This window comes from Ambystoma mexicanum, chromosome 7q (assembly GCF_040938575.1).
Source record: "Ambystoma mexicanum isolate Mex_15411 chromosome 7q, UKY_AmexF1_1, whole genome shotgun sequence".
In the NCBI taxonomy this organism is placed as follows: Eukaryota; Metazoa; Chordata; class Amphibia; order Caudata; family Ambystomatidae; genus Ambystoma; species Ambystoma mexicanum.
This window is the reverse complement of record NC_090941.1, coordinates 314,229,281-314,246,389: the sequence shown is the minus strand read 5'-3', so window position 1 is coordinate 314,246,389 and position 17,109 is coordinate 314,229,281. Positions and strand designations below refer to the sequence as shown.

The window sequence follows — 17,109 nt, the reverse complement described above, 5'->3', positions numbered from 1 at the left end:
CGTTTCTTTGTTTTCTTTTACAGGCAGGAGGAGACCCACAGAAGACTGAAGAATGTAAGTACGGCTCATTTTGGGGTGAACTGTCGGGGTATCTTTCCAGTTATAGACCTTGCCCGATGCTTGCCTTGAGGGGAATGCCCAGTGTGAGTGGGGCAGCGATGCACGGCGGGGGTGGTGGTGGTGTATCGTGGCCCGGTGTTGTGCTCTATTGTGAATGGCGGGTGCAGTTGGTGCTGCAGGGTTGTTGAACGCAATATGCAGTTGGTGGGTGGGCGGGGGCTTGGTCTATATTCGGTTTCACAGAAATAGCAGGGTCCCAAGGGCAGCATGCCAATGAGCTGTCCCCGTTCCCTTCTGTGCCTTTAGGGGTCGCTGGCCACTCGGGGGTTCGCAACGTTCGTTTCCCAGGAAATCCGAGCGGGAGATGGTGATAGTGTGCGGGACTTTTGATTATGTAAATATCACGCTTCTTAGCCTACCACTTCTTTAGCTGTATTGCATCTAAACAGTGAACCATAGTGTCAACATCCGCCCTCCCCCCCGCACCCTCTCCTCTTCCACAGGAACTTGCGCTCCATAGATACGTTTATCACAGTGAGGCATGTTTCCTAGGATCACACAATTTGGTCAAATGCGGGAAGGTGGGATTGGTCCTGCTTACACCCCATCAACTCCCACTGCGAGCCTCTTTGTAGAGTTTCTATGGATAAATGGCTTCCGTGCTTCAGAATGTACATTCCATGAGTGCTAAAAATACCTCCTAGGCCTGTATAATGTTTTGCAGACAGGTTACTGTTTAATATTTAACCAAATAACTTTTCGGTTCGGGTTTGATTTCAGGTTTTGATTACCTTATACTGGCTTGGCAGGAAAGCACAAAGCAACCCCCACTACGGTGGTCCCTACCTTCACCTAAAAGCCTTCGAGGGGTTATTGGGACAAACTCTCACCAAAGTAAGGCAACATAAATGATACCATTTCATATTTTAATAAATACCGGTGTCACCAACCCTTGTTCTGGGCACATACAGCGATTGTTCAGTTGTGTTGCTTAAACGAAATGTAAGTGTTTTTTTCTATTCTGCCTCCAGGCGCTTGAAGAATCTAGCAGCCTGAAAAGAAGTGGTCGTGACAGCGGCTGTGGCGATATTTGGTACAGTGAGCGCGGTGAACTGCTGTCCCCTTCGACCATCCACCGCAGAGACGACTCTTGGGACAGCTTGGACTCCTTTGGCTCAAGATCTCTGGCAAGCTTCTCGTCCGACGTAACCCTGAAGGGGAGCAGTGAAGGTATTCGTATTTCTATTCCGTTTTGCACAGCGCAGGAAATGGGCTGGGACAAGACAGAGCGCTGCTCCAGACCCAGTGGCTTGCCCACAACACTACCAGATCTGGTCCATCGCACAAGCAAATTGCAAAACTCTGCAGCGCTCCCAAGTCTTCTGGAAGCAGTCTGCTCGTTGCCTTTGCGCGTGATAACTCTGCTTCAGAACAGTTATCACATGCACAAGCAACCCATGTTTCAACAGACGCACACTTTCAGTAGACTCAGCATGGGAAACTGAATAACGAAACAGCCGAGGCCTCACATACTTTGCTGTCCAAACTGTAGAGCACAACTCATTATTAGATCAAAAGGGATTTTTACTGAATCACTATGACCTGCTTCAAATTTAAAATTGTGGCCGTTTTCCCATAATGCTCTTTGCATTTATGCAAATCGCCAGGATTGTGTTATATGAAGAGATACTGTATTGCGTGACCTCACTCTGCCACTCCCAAGGATGGGAGGGGTTCCCCCAGTACTTTTTTTTTTTCCGTTTCCAGCACTGGTTTTGCAAAAAAAGTGCGCAGTGATAGACTGCTCTGCCGTCACGTGAACCGTTCTGAGAAAGGCAGACACCTTTCTGAGAGACGCGCTCAGGCTTATCGTTTGTCGCATTTGAGATGGCAAGATTTCAAACGAAGCTGTTGTATTTGGCATTTAGAGCAGAGGAACCGGGTGTTTGAGGTTTGCCATGTAATTAATCTGCTTTACGGAGCAACTTGAAAGGCATTGCCAGTTGGTATTTCCGGGGTGAACAGGATGGCTCAGTTTATATCTTTGCATTTCTGGATTAATACTTGTATTAAGCTTGTTCCAAGTCCGCTCTCATTGAGCAGCGGCTCTAGAAGGTGTGTGGGAGGAGTTGGAGAGTCGGGGAGGATTATTTTCCAGCACAGAAACGTTTTGGTCAAGTGGGGGAAAACTGGGATTAAAAATAAACATTTTCTGGTTTTGACATTTGTCAACACTAGCAAATCTCAACATTTTGTAGAGTATATTGGGACATTTCCGATTCTAAATGGCAACACGGGAAGTGGTTATGGTCAGAGTGACTGGTAAACTCGTAGTTAAGAGCGCCTGCTGATGTTTGTGTTCAACCAATGGTTAGTTGTGACTCTCACCAGGTCCCCCCTCAGCTCGCCAACCTTTCAAGGTTGAGAATATGCAACTGAGTGATCATGCCTATTGCAGCTCTTTGAAGCATGAACCTGACACGAGGCTCTATAAGAAAACAGGACAATGCTTTAAACTAATCTAGTCTGTTGGCACCCCTACTATACATTTGTTTAGACTCCTGCAACTTTTTATTTTTCCCTTCTTGGAACTCTTGACTGGTAAGTGAGCGGGGGAGACTGGGGGCAAAAACAGGGTGCACGCCGTGATAGCCAGATGGAAAGTGCAGTTTGCTTACTGCTCATTTGCTGTTTTAAAAAATAAAAAAAATCTTCAAATCTAATACCCTCAATTGGCGAAGCCTATTTTTGTTTTGCAAACTTCCACTGCCTCAAAGGTCCCACACCTTCACATATTTGCCGAACAGGACGTTTCTTCTATCAGCGACCAAGAGGCCAAACATTGGTGGAGCGTCATGAGGAACCTTAAAAAATGACTTTGAAAAGGCTGATATTTTCTTCTTAATCAACATACCTATTTCTGTATCTCAGGATAGGACTTCGGGAACAACATGCTTTTAAATTCGCTGCTTGGCTTGTGGTCGCACATTATGGCCCCTCTTTTCAGGCACAAACCCCTTTCACGTTTATGTTGCGTAGCACAGGCAACATCTATACATAATGTGCTACGTTCCACCAGATCATCTTTGCCAATTCCAAGTTATAATCCAAGTGCACTTTCGAGGCCCTGTTTCCCGGTTTTTTTTTTTTTTGCTTGTTTCATTATCAGTCTCTGAAGCTGTATGACCAAGCATGCTGAGCGTAATTTGTCCAAAAACCCAGCACTGTAAAAAGGCGAGCAGGATAACAAGCAGCCTGTGTCCAAGTCCTAGTTTGGCCTGGCATTGAGGGCACCACCTTGCTGTAGTTTCGCTTCTCCAGAGATAGCTAGTTGCTCGGGTGGTGTGGTGAGTGATGGGCAGGGCTTTAAGTGGGGTAAGAAAAAAAGAGGGGGGCCTCATTTGGGGGCATGGCTTGTGGGATGGACGTGGCCTAAAAAAGTACACAACCCGTACGGTATACACACAGATGTATATATATTTATGTGCGTACCTTACTATGGTTTGTGTACTATGCAAGCCATCTTTTCTAAACATAGAAATATTTAACATATTTCTAGGTTTATTAAAGATGGCTTGAAAAGTACACAATTCAATCCATCTTTTATAAAGCTTTGACGACGGACAAAGCCAGAGGAGTCTTTTTTTTTAAATTTTTTTTTAATTGTGTAGATAGTTCAAACAAAACGTTTACCCATCCTATATAAAACAAAGAAAAGGGAACATCAAGAATTTTACAAAGCAACAAGTAGAAACAAAAATTCGATGTCTTGCTTTAGCTTCCTGTTGACCATATATACAAAAATATGTACATTTATACCACAGATTTAAATTTGAAAGAATAAAAATCAATAATTAACGAATATTGAATAGAAGCTATCAAAACATTAAAATGATTCTTAAGCAAAAGTCAACAGTTATACGCTTCAATAATAACTCATACAGGGACCATTAGAATACAGATAAATACATCATATTAGTTAATTTCATGCCCAATATTAAAGATTGGTGCCTAATTTCACATCCGCTTCAAAGATCAATAGATATTTTTCTGCACATTTCCTCACCTGTGTGATAGCAATAGTGAGGCTTTGTTTGTAGCCAGATACACTTCTCACCCAGAATATTTCACTGGAAATGTCATCAGGAGCATCAACATACTTATTCAAATAGCACTCATAGGAGGGTCTCGCTATAGGGCATGAGGTGGGAACATTTTTCTTCATATGTTGTCACTTATAATTTGTGCGACTCCTGCACCAAATGTGATACAATAGACTCTTAGTTATTTAAAACATGAATAGTTTTATTTTTCATGTATTATTTTCATAAATTCCAGTCATATAAGTTTACATGAAAACACTTCTATTCGCCTATTCATGTTTTAAATAACTAAGTCTATCGTATCACATTTGGTGCAGGAGTCGCACACATTACAAGTGACAACATATGAAGAAAAATATCTAGACATTGTTTCAGCCACAATAGTCATTTGGAGTGCAGATCCGAGCACAAAGAATGTCATTGGCACAGTAGACTCGCCCTTGAAAGGACTATAAGCCAAAAAAAGGTTTAAGTATCTAAACAAAAAATGAGGTGAGAACATGCCTAGTTGACTAAATAAGTTTATAATCTTTACAGATTCTACACGTCCTCTTTTCGAAGGACAGCCCAAGCCAGGCACCCGTAACTAGCCCAAGCCAGGCTCCCATAACTTCCAAATCCTTCAATCTATTTAGAAGAAGGTTCATAAATATTCTTCGTGTTCCCAGAGAAGGAAGAAGCTTGAGATAGGCTTGGGGCTCTTTATAGACAAAGTGCATCTTAGAGAAGGTGCTGAGGGATTTAATACCAGATATCTTTTCATGGCTTACCACCCAATCCTATTTGTCTGCACAATTCTTGAAGGATTTAAGGAGAGCAGTTTCACCATGTTCCCAGTGGGGAGTCCATCCTATCTTATCGAAACATTTCTCATTTTAAATTTTACAGAGCATCACTTTTATTTTCCACCATTTCAGCTTTCAAAAAGACAAGGATTGTGAATTGAATAGTTTGCCTCTATTTTTTTCAGTCAGGCTTGCGAAGGATATCAACCCTCAATTCCAGGAGTATAGCCTCAATAGGGTTATAGTTACTCAGCCCCAACTTTCTTCTCCATATCACCCCCTCAAGGCGGTCAGCCCAGTCTTCCCATTCCTCAAAAGATTTTTCCAAACCATACAAGAATACAGCAGATAGTTTTTTTTCCTGATATATACTCAAGATGCCAGATACTGTAAGCAGCAGTCTTTTTAGAGAAAATCGTAATTGCCGCCATGGTTGACAGAGCCTTTGCTCTTATTTTGTTGCGATATTACATTGCTCTTGCTTTCAGAGTATAGATCGTACCGCATATATCTGTAGCAGGCTATTCTTTTAATAGACCCTATGGGGCTATTAGTATGATTTCTACTAATGCATTTCCTGCCTACTGCCATAAACTGAGTCTTAGCTAAATTAATGTTTAGTCCATTGAGTTCAGCATATTTGCATACCTCCTGAGCACTATGAGAAATACCTACAAAAGTATTGTCCATGATTATTAAATCGTTCGCATACCCAATCCAACCCACTTTGCTATTTCCTATTTTAGGGAATGCATTGCACTTTTCAACAAATATCCTTCCAAAGTCAGCTGAACAGGTTAAACAGGGTAGCGAAGCAAACAACTCCTGTCTAACTCCCTTTCTGATAGCAATCTGTTTAGAAAGATTACCAAGTTTACTCAATCTGACTCTGGGAGTATTGTTTTAATAGATCATTTTGTAAGCGTGCAGGAGGTGATCAGGAATGACCATTTTCTCAAGTTTGGCCTAAATGTTTGGCTTTATAAAAGATGGCTTGAATTGTGTGGTTTTCAAGCCATCTTTTAGAAACCTCGAAATATGTCAAGGAATCCCCAGGTTTGCAAATGGTTAAAGACTCCTCAGCGACCTGGGGGAAGAGACAGGAACTTCATCTGGTGACCCCTCGCACGAGGAGGGGGGTCACCAGAGGAATTTACAGTGACTGAAGTGCTAGCCAGTCACAGTGATGCTGGGGCTGGCTGGCACTTATGTCAGCTTGCCTGACTTAATGGTGGGTGCATCTCCCTTTTGCGGCTGCAGCCGCAGTGGGATAATGTGTCCCGCCAGTGTTGTGGTGGGACCGGGGCGGGGCCCGGCTCAGTCCCACTTTTTGGAGACTGCCAGGGACTAGCCCTGGCTGGCCCCCACACTTAAAGGACAGGATTGTGAGCATGTCAAACAAGGCTGCTTGGACATTGCCAAACTGAGCAATGACACCCTGTTCGGTCAAAGGGGGAACTATGGGAATTCAACTGCCAGAATACAAGACCATTAAATGTACCGTACTGTCGCAGCTCTGAGAGTAACTGGCTAGCTGACACAGGGGGCAGCGCGCAAGAGCAGAGAAACATACCAGAGTCCATTTCTTGGATGTAAAAGGGTAAATTTATTCACAACAGAACAATCGCTTCAACATTTCAAACTAAGAAAACACTGACAAGAATGAAGTCATCCTGCAGCGGGTGATCCACCCACCCCACGTGGGCAGTGAACAATGCAGAGGTGATCTCCACCATGCCCTTTTTGGGGGTGGTACCAGTAGTTCCCATCCACCATACCTATACAGACTGCCTTCTGATCCCACCCCCTTCATCCATACCGGCCTAAAAGCTCCAAGTGAGAGGCGCTCTGCCTTTCCACCGGCCGAACCCGGGCACTGCCCTCTCCCGCCCCCCCCCCCCATTGGGCATATTGCCATCTGTCTGGAACTCCACCACGTGCCGCTGCCTCCAAAACCAAGATATTGTAGTGAGGCTGGGATGCAAAGGAGCTTCTCGGCAGTATGCTTATTCGGTGAGGAGCGGGACCGGCAACAGGGCTCTCGAGGAGGAGGCAGTCTGTCTTCATCCATCCGCCTCAGGCCTCCCATAACTGGCCGTTCCCCGTGCCACCGGCCCCGTCCAGCCCGTAAAATTCATCCATGCCTCCACCTGCGGTGCACCCAGCTGTCCAGATCATGGTATCGTGACTCCATCATTGTGCGCTGCAAGGTGAAGGGAGCTGATCTAGGCCAAGGAGGCTGGGACGGACGCCATTGTTCCTCTGCTCCTGCGCCCCTGCCTGCCCAAACCGGTCGCCCCTCACTTCAGAGGGTTCTTAACTCTGGGAGCAGGTGCTTGCATGTTTCCACAGGCTGTGAAGGCTTTACTCATTGATGACCCTTCCATTCATTACAGCATTATCATTCAAACGCCTGGAACGTAACGCCTGATTCTGTGTGTGTGTAAGGGGAATAGTTAGATCTGCTTTACGGTTCTCTGAAAGGAAAGGAAACATACGGGGAGGAGCACTTCTGTTTGCACTTTTGTGCCTAAACCTCCCTGACATGCATTTCCTCATTTCCACCACGTAGTGGAAATCTAAAGGGTAAAAGACGAAATCGCTGATGCTCTTTACATTTCCCCTTCATTAGGTGAAAGCTTAAAGGCATGGTCTAGTAAAAAAATGTATTTAAAAAATAGATAGGCAACATTAAAAAAAATACTAGCATTCTCTTTTTTAAAACTTCCTATGTAAAATTTTGAGCTATTCAAGCTCAAAATTCGCAAAAGCAAGCACATGGGCGCATCCATTTTGTGAAATGGATGCCCTCCTGTGCCGGCTTTTGCTTTTTGCGGGACTAATGAAGGAAAAGCCAGCCAGCTGTAGTAAACAAAAGCTACCGCTGGGTGGCTTTCCCTTCATTAGTGCTGTACGCGGAGGACGGGGACCAGAGACCAGAGCAGGAAAGCTGCAGCTGAATCTCGGTAAGTGCTATTTATTTAAAAAAAAAAATAAGCACTAGCTGGGGTTTTTTTTCTAAGTTTTCCGGGCTGGAAGAGCCCGTAAAACTTAGAAATAAAACTGCAGCTTTAAAAACGTTGCATTTATGTTTGCGGTCGCTTTTAAAGCGATCGCAAACATAAATACAACGTTATTGTGTTGGAAAACGCTGCGGTTTTTCTTTCCAAGCTCGGAAAGAAAGACCGCAGCGTTTTCCAACACAACCGCGTTGCGTTTCTGCCTGAATCTGCTTTCCCATTTTGGGCTCTCGGGCTCGGGAGCCCGAGAGCCCCAAATGGGAAAGCAGATTCAGGCAGAAACAACGCAGAATTTAGCATTTCCCATTTGGGGCTCTCCGAGAGCCCCAAATGGGAAATCAGCTGTAGGCAGAAACACTACGCAGCATGTAAACACAACCGCGTTGTTTCTGCCTGCTCCAACTTTCACCCAACTTTATAGATGGACTAATGCTAATCTGAACTGGTTACTTCAAAAATTGCTGAAAATGTGTATGGTGCTTTGAACAAAAACAACAACGCTGTTTACATTGCATCTTTGTCCATTGTTCAACACAAAATGTCTTTTGTTTAACACAATTGGGGGAACCAACAAGTTGTCTGAAGTTCACTATAGAAGTGCGATCATGGCTGTCATTTTTGGAGTGGGTTATTTTTGCATGATAATTGTGGAATGGGTCAGAAACTAGATACCTTGCGATGTCGGACCGCCTCACAAATGCTCCACTTTGTACAGTCTCATTACCAAAATGCAGTATTCATGCAAGACTTGAGTACCAATATCTTCCTTGCTAACCAGGCTATATCCGTTACAGACTGCTGGCACATAAAGTCATTGATTGCGTGTCCTGACTGGTGGTGTGGTTGCCCTCAGTCACTTAGGGTATCCCCCCACCCCCTGACGAGTCACCCTACACTGCCTTCTGGCCTTCCCAGCACTTCTAGTCTGGGACTGCACCCATGTAGTCCTCTGCTGTCCACGCACTTATTCAGAGCCCTGACTGCACTTCCCCTCGTAACCCTTCCAGCACTTCTTGTTGCACTTGCACAATCTGTCACAAGGCCTAGTAAGATTGCTTGTCTTATCATCCCTCTGTCTCCCCACCCCTTGTCTTGTGGCGCCTAGAAACACTTGTGTAAATCATATCGTATCATTGTGGAGGTCAAAGGATGGATACAGGAAGTTGCTTGGTGGCTGCTATGGCCAGTGGTTGTCCATGACTGGGTAGAGCAAAGGTGCACAGCTGGGCAGGGAAGATGGGATTGGGTGGACAGAGTACATGGGTGGGGAGAGGTGTTCAAGAGGTGCTAGTATTTTGGGAGTTCAATATCAATCTTACCTGTTTTACAGGTATGGGGTAGGGGATATGGGAAGATCACTAAGCGGGGAGGAAGTAATGGGCGATTTCTGTGGCAGGCCGAAAGTACCCTAGCTACACATACCAGTAGAAAATACAACTGATTCTCTTGGGTTTGTCGTGTTGGCGGCAGTGGGTGTCTCTGCACCACTTTCATTTGCGTGAACTGTTGGGTTTTGCAGCTCTTGGCAATAGCGGAGACAGCTGAGCCTAGCCCTTTGGTTTCACGGATATTGATGGCGCTTATTCCAGCAGATCTAAAAGATCAAACGTTGCAGGCTCATGGCTCTCCAAATCTGTACCTCAGTTTACACAGATCTTACAAGGTCACTGTTGGGACTGATTTTCTATATTCTGGCCTGGTGGACAGATGTATAGAAGGCCAACTTATATTGATTCCATGTGATAATGTCCCTGCCAAGAAGTCTGCCAAAAATGGCAGTGTTTTTGCAGTAACATTATCACAATGAACATGCGGGGGACACCCCCTCAACCCCTGCTCCCCTTGACCCCAGATAGATGGTCGCCATATATAATATTGCCACAACCTTTTCCCAGCGACATTATGTATGGCGACCATATATATGGGGACCATATTACTGAATACCCCTATATTGTGACGGGGACAACTCTGGGGAGCTGTAGCCAAACCAGTTCAAGGTAGCGGCCTAGACTTCTCGTCACAAAGTCTTAAAAGGGGGTGAGCTTGTAAAGGTTCCACAATGAGTACACACAATGAGAATCACAAATTACACTTAGTATGTATAAAAAGTTATTTAAGACCAAATATCACTATGAAAAATCGTAGCAATATCACACAACACTAATGCTAGATTACAGCCACTAGAGTAGGGTATAACACAAATCAAACTCTTATAAAAGAAAGTGCAGATTAGTTGTGCTACAGGTCCTCAGAGAATTAACCCTAACTTCTAAAAGTCCTTCTCTAAGTTGTTTGGTTTGAGGACTTCTGCCCAAAAGTTTTGAAAAGTTCTGAGGCAGTTTGTGATGCGGGAAACATTGAAGGTTGGGTGTCTGGGGTCCAGTGAATAGTTCCAAGGGTTATAGCACAGTGTATTATAACTAAAGTGGTGTCCCCAATTTTCGGAAGGCTTGTGTGAGCAAGTAATGGCAAAGCCAAAGTATAGCAAAAGTTTTGTAAAGTTAGGCAAACTTTTAAAGGGAGTTTAAGGGCAGGTAACAACCACTGTAACTTACCCCCCACCCTCGTACTCCGTTTCTTCCCAGGACTTTTCAGGTCAATGGAAGAAGGTCCGAGGTTGATTTTCCCGCCGTCAGCCTCGGGCCTTGATTCGTAGGGGTTACAGGTTCGAGCTGATCTCCGGGAGGTGTCTTTAGCTGGTGCAAGGAATTTATGTGAAGTATGCAGAAAAAAACAATGCAGGACCCCTCTTAGGACTGGACCTGCCACATGTAAGCTGTTTGGGACGAAGGTCATCTCAGCACTGCGACGCAAAGGGCCTCACTTGTCACGGTCAGACTTTCCCCTCCTATCTCGGGCCCTCTTGATGCTAGGACTCTGACATTTCGCTGAGGTAAGTCTTGTAGGACAAGCAGAGGATCCTTAAAGTTCTAGGCCTCAACTCGAAACGGTGACATCAGCAGCCTGGTAGCCCAAACTCAGAGCTGATCAGCCACAGGACCCACCCGGGACATTTCTGAAGGCTCTTCTTCACAGGGTACTGAGCAGACATCAGAAATGGATGTTCCCTCCACTCCATGGGTCGCAGCTCCCTCAAAGAACTGCTGAAGATCAATAGCAAGACGAGGCTCCACCAGGACAGCAGCAGAAGTTGGTTGCCAGGCCTCCAGTCTCTTCATGGGTCTCGCAGGTGGACAGGAGTCTTGGCTCTTTCATGTTACTCCAAGATCTCTGAAGAATGGGTGCAGGGGTCGTCGTCTTATCCTAGTGGTCCAATCGGGACCACTGGAGGGAACACTCATGCATACCACTCAAATTTGTGGATTGAGACCAGACAGTCCCAGTCCACATCCTGCCAGCAAACGCACACAGCTCTCCAGTAGGTCTGCCAAAAGCTTTGCTTTCACAGGCACTGGAAGTCCATATAAGGATTTTCCTGGCCTCACAGGCCAGGAATGAGCTAAAACATAAAATGGCCAAAGGACAAGCAAAAAACCACATAGCACGGCCATGTTTGGACACTAGCCATAGTTGGTAGCCAAACGCAGGTTAAAATGAAAAGCCCCAAACAATGATAAAAAGTCACTGCTGCCACTAGCTTGTCCATTTAGCACACCTAGAGTAACCAAAAAAATCATGTGAGTGTTAGTATAGGACAAAACAAAAAGTGTACCCATTGTGTACTGCATTGTACAATGATAAAAAGTTACCAAAAGTTGTAAGTTACTAAAAGTAGTAACAAAGTCGCAAGGCTAAGGGAAACCATGTTTCTCGGTACTGACAGCCTGAAGGACATGTCTGTTTGGCTATAACAGATGAGCAAAGGACAGTGTAGTGAAGCTTAAGGCTTCACTGCACCGTAAAAAGTACAGGCCAGGATCAAAAATAAACTTTGGGGCTCCATAAAAATTGAAGGAAAGGTGCAGTAAAGAGAAATCATTCATAACAGTCGCCCCTCAGACGGCAGTGCTGCCACCTTGTATTGCGCAGCTCTGTACTTGCTGCTGTGAGCAGAGCGATCTCTCGGTTTACATCCCTCTCAGAACCTTTGAGACCTATATGATTGCACAGGCAGAGTAAATGGCAAGACCGCTGAGTTTTCCTCTTGGGTTACCCAGGTCTCTCTAACCCTGTAAACAACACAACTATCCTTTAATTTAGGCAGCTCACTTGGGTTGCGCAGGTCTGCTTTCACAGAGGCTGTAAAAATGCCACTCTGGTTGCAGGACTCTCCAATAAATGCGATAAAAGAGCGAACCCTAGGGTTGCAGGTCTCTCAACGAACATCTGGGAAAGCAGAGCTGTTCATGTTTCACAACTCGCTATTGAGAGGAAAAGCCTAGTGCTGCAGCAGTTAGACATCCAATTAATTATTTAAACAGCAGAGCTCTATCCCTCAAGTAACTTAAGTAATACTGCAGTACATCTCATTAGAAACACTAATGCAAAGCGGTTTGCCATCTCGTTTGTCATTGTCTCATTAATTGTTTTATTTTGTGAACTCTAGCTAGCCTGTCACTCTTCTTCTGCTGAATTCTCAAAGACCCAGCTTATGTGCACTGTCCCTTTACCTGTGTGTTTCTACAGGGTGAAAATGATTGTGTCCGTCCCACAAGTTGTTGTGCTTCCCGAAGTGTGTGATCCTACACCGCCGCATTCTTTGCCGGTCACATTTTAGTTCCCCAAGGCCATGCATATAATTTTTAGTTTTGGCTATTACGTTGAGTTAAAGCACCACCTATAAGCCAGAACAATTGCATTCGAGTAAAGCAAGGGAGAATGGCACACGTGGGATACAAAGCTTGTAGGTGTTTGGTTATTTACCCACCCTTTGACTGCCCATGGCCATGCTAATCCCTATGGCCATTACCACCCTCTCCCTTCCCCACCCAAAACTCTTTGAACTAGTTTTCTCAAGCGTTGCCATTAGATTTGTGCTTGAAGGTCCTGCAACTGTTTTAAACAAAATGTTGGGCTGTTCTTCCTTCAGACACTCTGAGCACTAGGCCTATCCTTCCCGAAGTACTGTTAAAAACAAGCATTCGCAAAGCCAAGTTTAGTTTTGTTAAGAAGTGTTGGGCATATAATAGTGTTTGACAAATTCCTAAGTACTTGTACAATTAGCTGCTACCATCGATGACTATGGCAGTGCCTGGCAAATGCCTTTCCAAAGTGTACACAAAAGCCATAATCTTTGGCATTGCCAGTGCTTGTTTTGTAATGGAGGCCAGTTTTGAAAAGCAGGTCGCAATTGGGGCTGTAAGTGGTCACCCAGTGCCCCCCCAAACCCTCTTCCCCCCCAAAGTGCCTGCATATGCCCACTATCCATTCCTTTGTGCAACTTGAACCCGGTAACGCTTAGTATACATGAGCTGCCTCCTTCTGCTTCCAACTGCTTGTAGAAATATTGAGGAAAAAGTGAAGCATATGGCTCAGTGTTGATAGGCTCATTGTGCTGTAAATCATGCAGAGCACTTTCTCGAGGGGAAATGACATGAGTGGACTACAGGTGCCAGCAGAACGAGCAAACTTGTGTGCATCTAACCAGTCAATGGATGTGTAGCCCGCAAGGTACTCATGGATCACTTCAGTAGGTGCATTAATCCACTGGGTGACCTTATCTGGTTTCAAACCTGGAACCCCCTCTTGCTTTCGCCCCCCCTCTTGCTTTCGCCCACCTATCTTGGAGACTGAATGTTCGCCATCATCCCTTCCTTTGGTCCATTACATCACATTTCCATACCAATTTTGAGTATTTAGTTTCACAAAGAGAAGCTGTTCATTGGGAAACATCCAGACTGAGCTGAGCAGTACATTCTCTGGGTTCATCGAGTGGGGGGGGGGGGGCTTGGCAATATACTGTCCTGTTGCTTCTGCCTGGTAATGATTGTGCAAAAACGCTCTTTCACAGGTGAGAGCTTTCATAGGCTCTTGTTGTAGCGCTCCTTTCCCATCTGAGTCCTGGGCTGAGCGTCATTGCAGTGTGTGGTACCTTCTGCCTACAACCTCCTCAGTTTGGTTCTGCTTCAACCCCCCTTATGCCGGCAGCTTCCTCCACCACTGGCTGCGAAAAAGACAATTCGGCCTTAGTTCCTTGTAGATGCTTTATATACAAGATTAGTTTTTCGCACAGATGCCGCCCCGTTCCTCATCTCCCCCCACCCCTCCGAGATTTAGGTGTCTCACATAAAATGGATTCAGATAATGTGTGCATCGCGGGTGGCTTTTTAAAAACTTGTTTACCTAGTGCTTCATCCCAGCAGATTCCTCTTTCGAAATGATGTAAATGTGTTGCACAAGATTATGCTACTCAATGTTTCAGCCGCTGGAGTATCAAAGGCTGAGTCAGCCCTGCTGTGGGTCGCACTTACCGAGTGCAGTCCCACTCCTATGTTGTAAATGAACCATGGCTTGTGAGCAATCCTCTTTTTTAAGAGCGAGTAAAATTTTGGTTAATGGCCGAAACAGTACTTCTAGCTTGCAAATATCACCGAATGGTGCAAGAACACCGTGCATGGGCTTTTGTTGATTGTGCTTCATGTTAGCTGTGCATTTTCTTCTTGGAAGGTGCACATGAAATTGGAAAAGAATCCCAGGCATGTGACGGGAGCATGCAACCGGAGTTCCAGTGCATGGACCTCTAGTCACAACCGCCTGAGGAATGTCTAATAATACGCTAAATTGCTTTTGTTCGTGGACATGGGCTCTCGGGCTAAATACTCCCAAGCTCGGGCTACGAGCCACAGATTGTGTAAATGGCCGCAGGTTGTGCTCTCGGGAGTCTTCAGCAGTAGCTCATATGCTTTCTTTTTTCTTTTTCTTGAGGTGGTGAAAGCGACACAGAGTCCGAGTTGTCCAACAAAATGCTTGATGGAAGCAAAACCGACGTGACCTACCGCAGGAGCGTTACCATTGAACCCAAGCCCCTGCCCACGTTCAACCAGTTCCTTCCAAGTAAAAGTAAACCACCAGTGTACTTACCCGCACCACTGAGGAAAAAGCGGGTGGATAAAAATGAGGACAATCGCAGAAGCTGGGCAAGCCCCGTCTACACGGACCCGGATGGAACGTTTACAAGGTTTGTTAAAGGAATGGTGATTGAAGGGATTTCTGCTAATTACCCCCAACCCCTCACCTGCCCGTGTTTGAGTGTGCAGTTTCGATGTCTTTTGTTAACTGAAAATAAATTATGAATAATTGCGGCCGCGCCACAGTAGCACTGCAAGATGTGAAGGCACAGTGGAGAAAGAGGCCGAACATAGGTTTTGAACCCAGTCACACTTGCAGTGCTGTTGAGCTCATTCGCCGAACACTTGGGCCAAATGTATTGTAATCCATGGGGGTTGCTTTTGTTCTTCTAGTTGCCGCTATCATGCACCATGCTGTATACCAAGAGGCCTCCCTTAAGCCTGGTCTACGCAAACACTAGTCGACCAGTGAGCACTGTGTGTTGTAACGGGAGGGGTCCGCATGATCCTGGCTGTGTGCATCGTTCCTCTTGCAAAATCAGCACCCAAGATGGGTGGGACTGGATCTAGCAAAAAATGCATAGCGGAGCTAACCCCTACTATGGTCTCCTACATAGTAACAGTAATGCATAATATCTCATACTTTGTTCACACCCAATGATAGGAGATGGAGACCTTTTAAAAGTTGGAAACTTATTACACTTTATTGGAAACATATGGTCGCTTTATTAGAGTTACAATATCGGGCGGCCCCAGCCCTGCTCAAGTCTTACGAATGCCTGGGCCAAAACACAGTCCTTTCCCGGGTGGCTCTGCCAGTCCTGTCTTAGAAAGTCCAATGTCCAAAAACCTGTGAAGCCTTTGGGTTCTATTTTTTTTCCCCTTCTGGTTAGGCTTCAGAATTATTTTTTTTGTTTTTCTTAAATGGCATTAGAACTTGGATACATTATTAATAGTATAACCATTGATTTGGTAAAACAATGCATGAAAATAGTTTATGGTTTGTCGTGCTATGGTGCCTTTTCTTTTTGTTTGGTACTCTGACGCATGTTGAAGTGTCTTGTGCTAGCCTCTTTTTGGCAGATTTTATTTTTCCACCTACGTATTTAACCCATGGTGTGCAGCTAAGCGTATCGGAAATGTCAAGTGTGACGACTTCAATTTCACAGTTTCCGATTTGTTTCCCTTGTCTTGGCCGGTGGTCAGTGGAAGTACAGCCCATCCTGCCACTGCCTGCCCTAAGGACTTGTTCGAAATGGACCTCTCATCCCTAATCTCCCAAGCAGATGAGAGCGACTCGGATTCGGAGGATGATCGGACGATGCCCGACCTCGTGGTTGACGATTTGGCAAAGCGCCGATTCCATCCGAGCAAAAGCCCTTTAAATCTGGTTTCCCCAGCACGACTTCACATTCTAGAAGCCAGCCCTCCAAAATCTGGGCCACAGGGGCTCATTCCGGTTCAGGATTTAGCTCCTGAACACAAAGGAGACATGAGGTCAGAGCTGTGAGCATTTCTAAAAAAAATCTGCTGTAAATCTAAATTTCACTGTTCTATTTTAAGGTCTCTTTTAATGTGTTTTTTCTTCAATAAGATTTTACTAAACCGCAACCTTCCTAGCAGTGAGTGCTACGTGGACTAACCTGATTAGTGGCTAAAACTTGGGTGCAAGTATAGCAATACTTGCCTGAATGTTTTCTGTTATTTGAAGAACATAGAAATATAGAGAATGTATATTTCAGCCAAAAGGTGATGCACGCCACCAGTTTGCTATGTGACAATGACCATGTGAAGTGTCTAAACTGGTTGGTGTTTTGAATAGTCACCAGAGGCAGACTTCAGCTGCTACAATCACACCTGGGGCATCCAGCAAAGAGACTCCAAACACCAACCTCTGTTCTTCAGAAGAAGATGACGACGAACAAGCGAGAACTGTCCCAAATATTGAAAAGGATGACCTTTATGCTCGCAAGCTCAACCTGCCTGCACCCAGCTTAAATGCTTCCTTCGATTCGTTTCTTCCAAAATGTTGGACCCCCGAAGAAGAGCTGCACTGGAAGAGGATTAACTTGGGATCCAGTAGGAGACCCTGGTATAAAGAGTTTCAGGGACACAGGTTTGTCTGCACTAAATATTTCCCGATCCCTACATCTAACCCAAAAATCTCATTCCA

General features: G+C 45.1%; 1 protein-coding gene across 13 annotated transcripts in view; it reads left to right on the top strand.

Annotated features, from left to right (window-relative positions):
- LMO7 (LIM domain 7) overlaps positions 1-17,109 on the top strand; it is an 824,605-nt gene that overhangs the window by 586,381 nt on the left and 221,115 nt on the right. For 10 of the 13 annotated variants that reach the window (XM_069639155.1, XM_069639156.1, XM_069639151.1 and 7 more), the window contains 6 exons: positions 24-54; positions 841-954; positions 1,092-1,290; positions 14,794-15,046; positions 16,143-16,433; positions 16,759-17,052. In XM_069639155.1, the coding sequence (XP_069495256.1) occupies positions 24-54; positions 841-954; positions 1,092-1,290; positions 14,794-15,046; positions 16,143-16,433; positions 16,759-17,052 (1,182 nt within the window). The remainder of the gene's footprint in view (positions 1-23; positions 55-840; positions 955-1,091; positions 1,291-14,793; positions 15,047-16,142; positions 16,434-16,758; positions 17,053-17,109) is intronic. The other 3 variants (XM_069639161.1, XM_069639160.1, XM_069639159.1) reach the window with 1 other exon arrangement.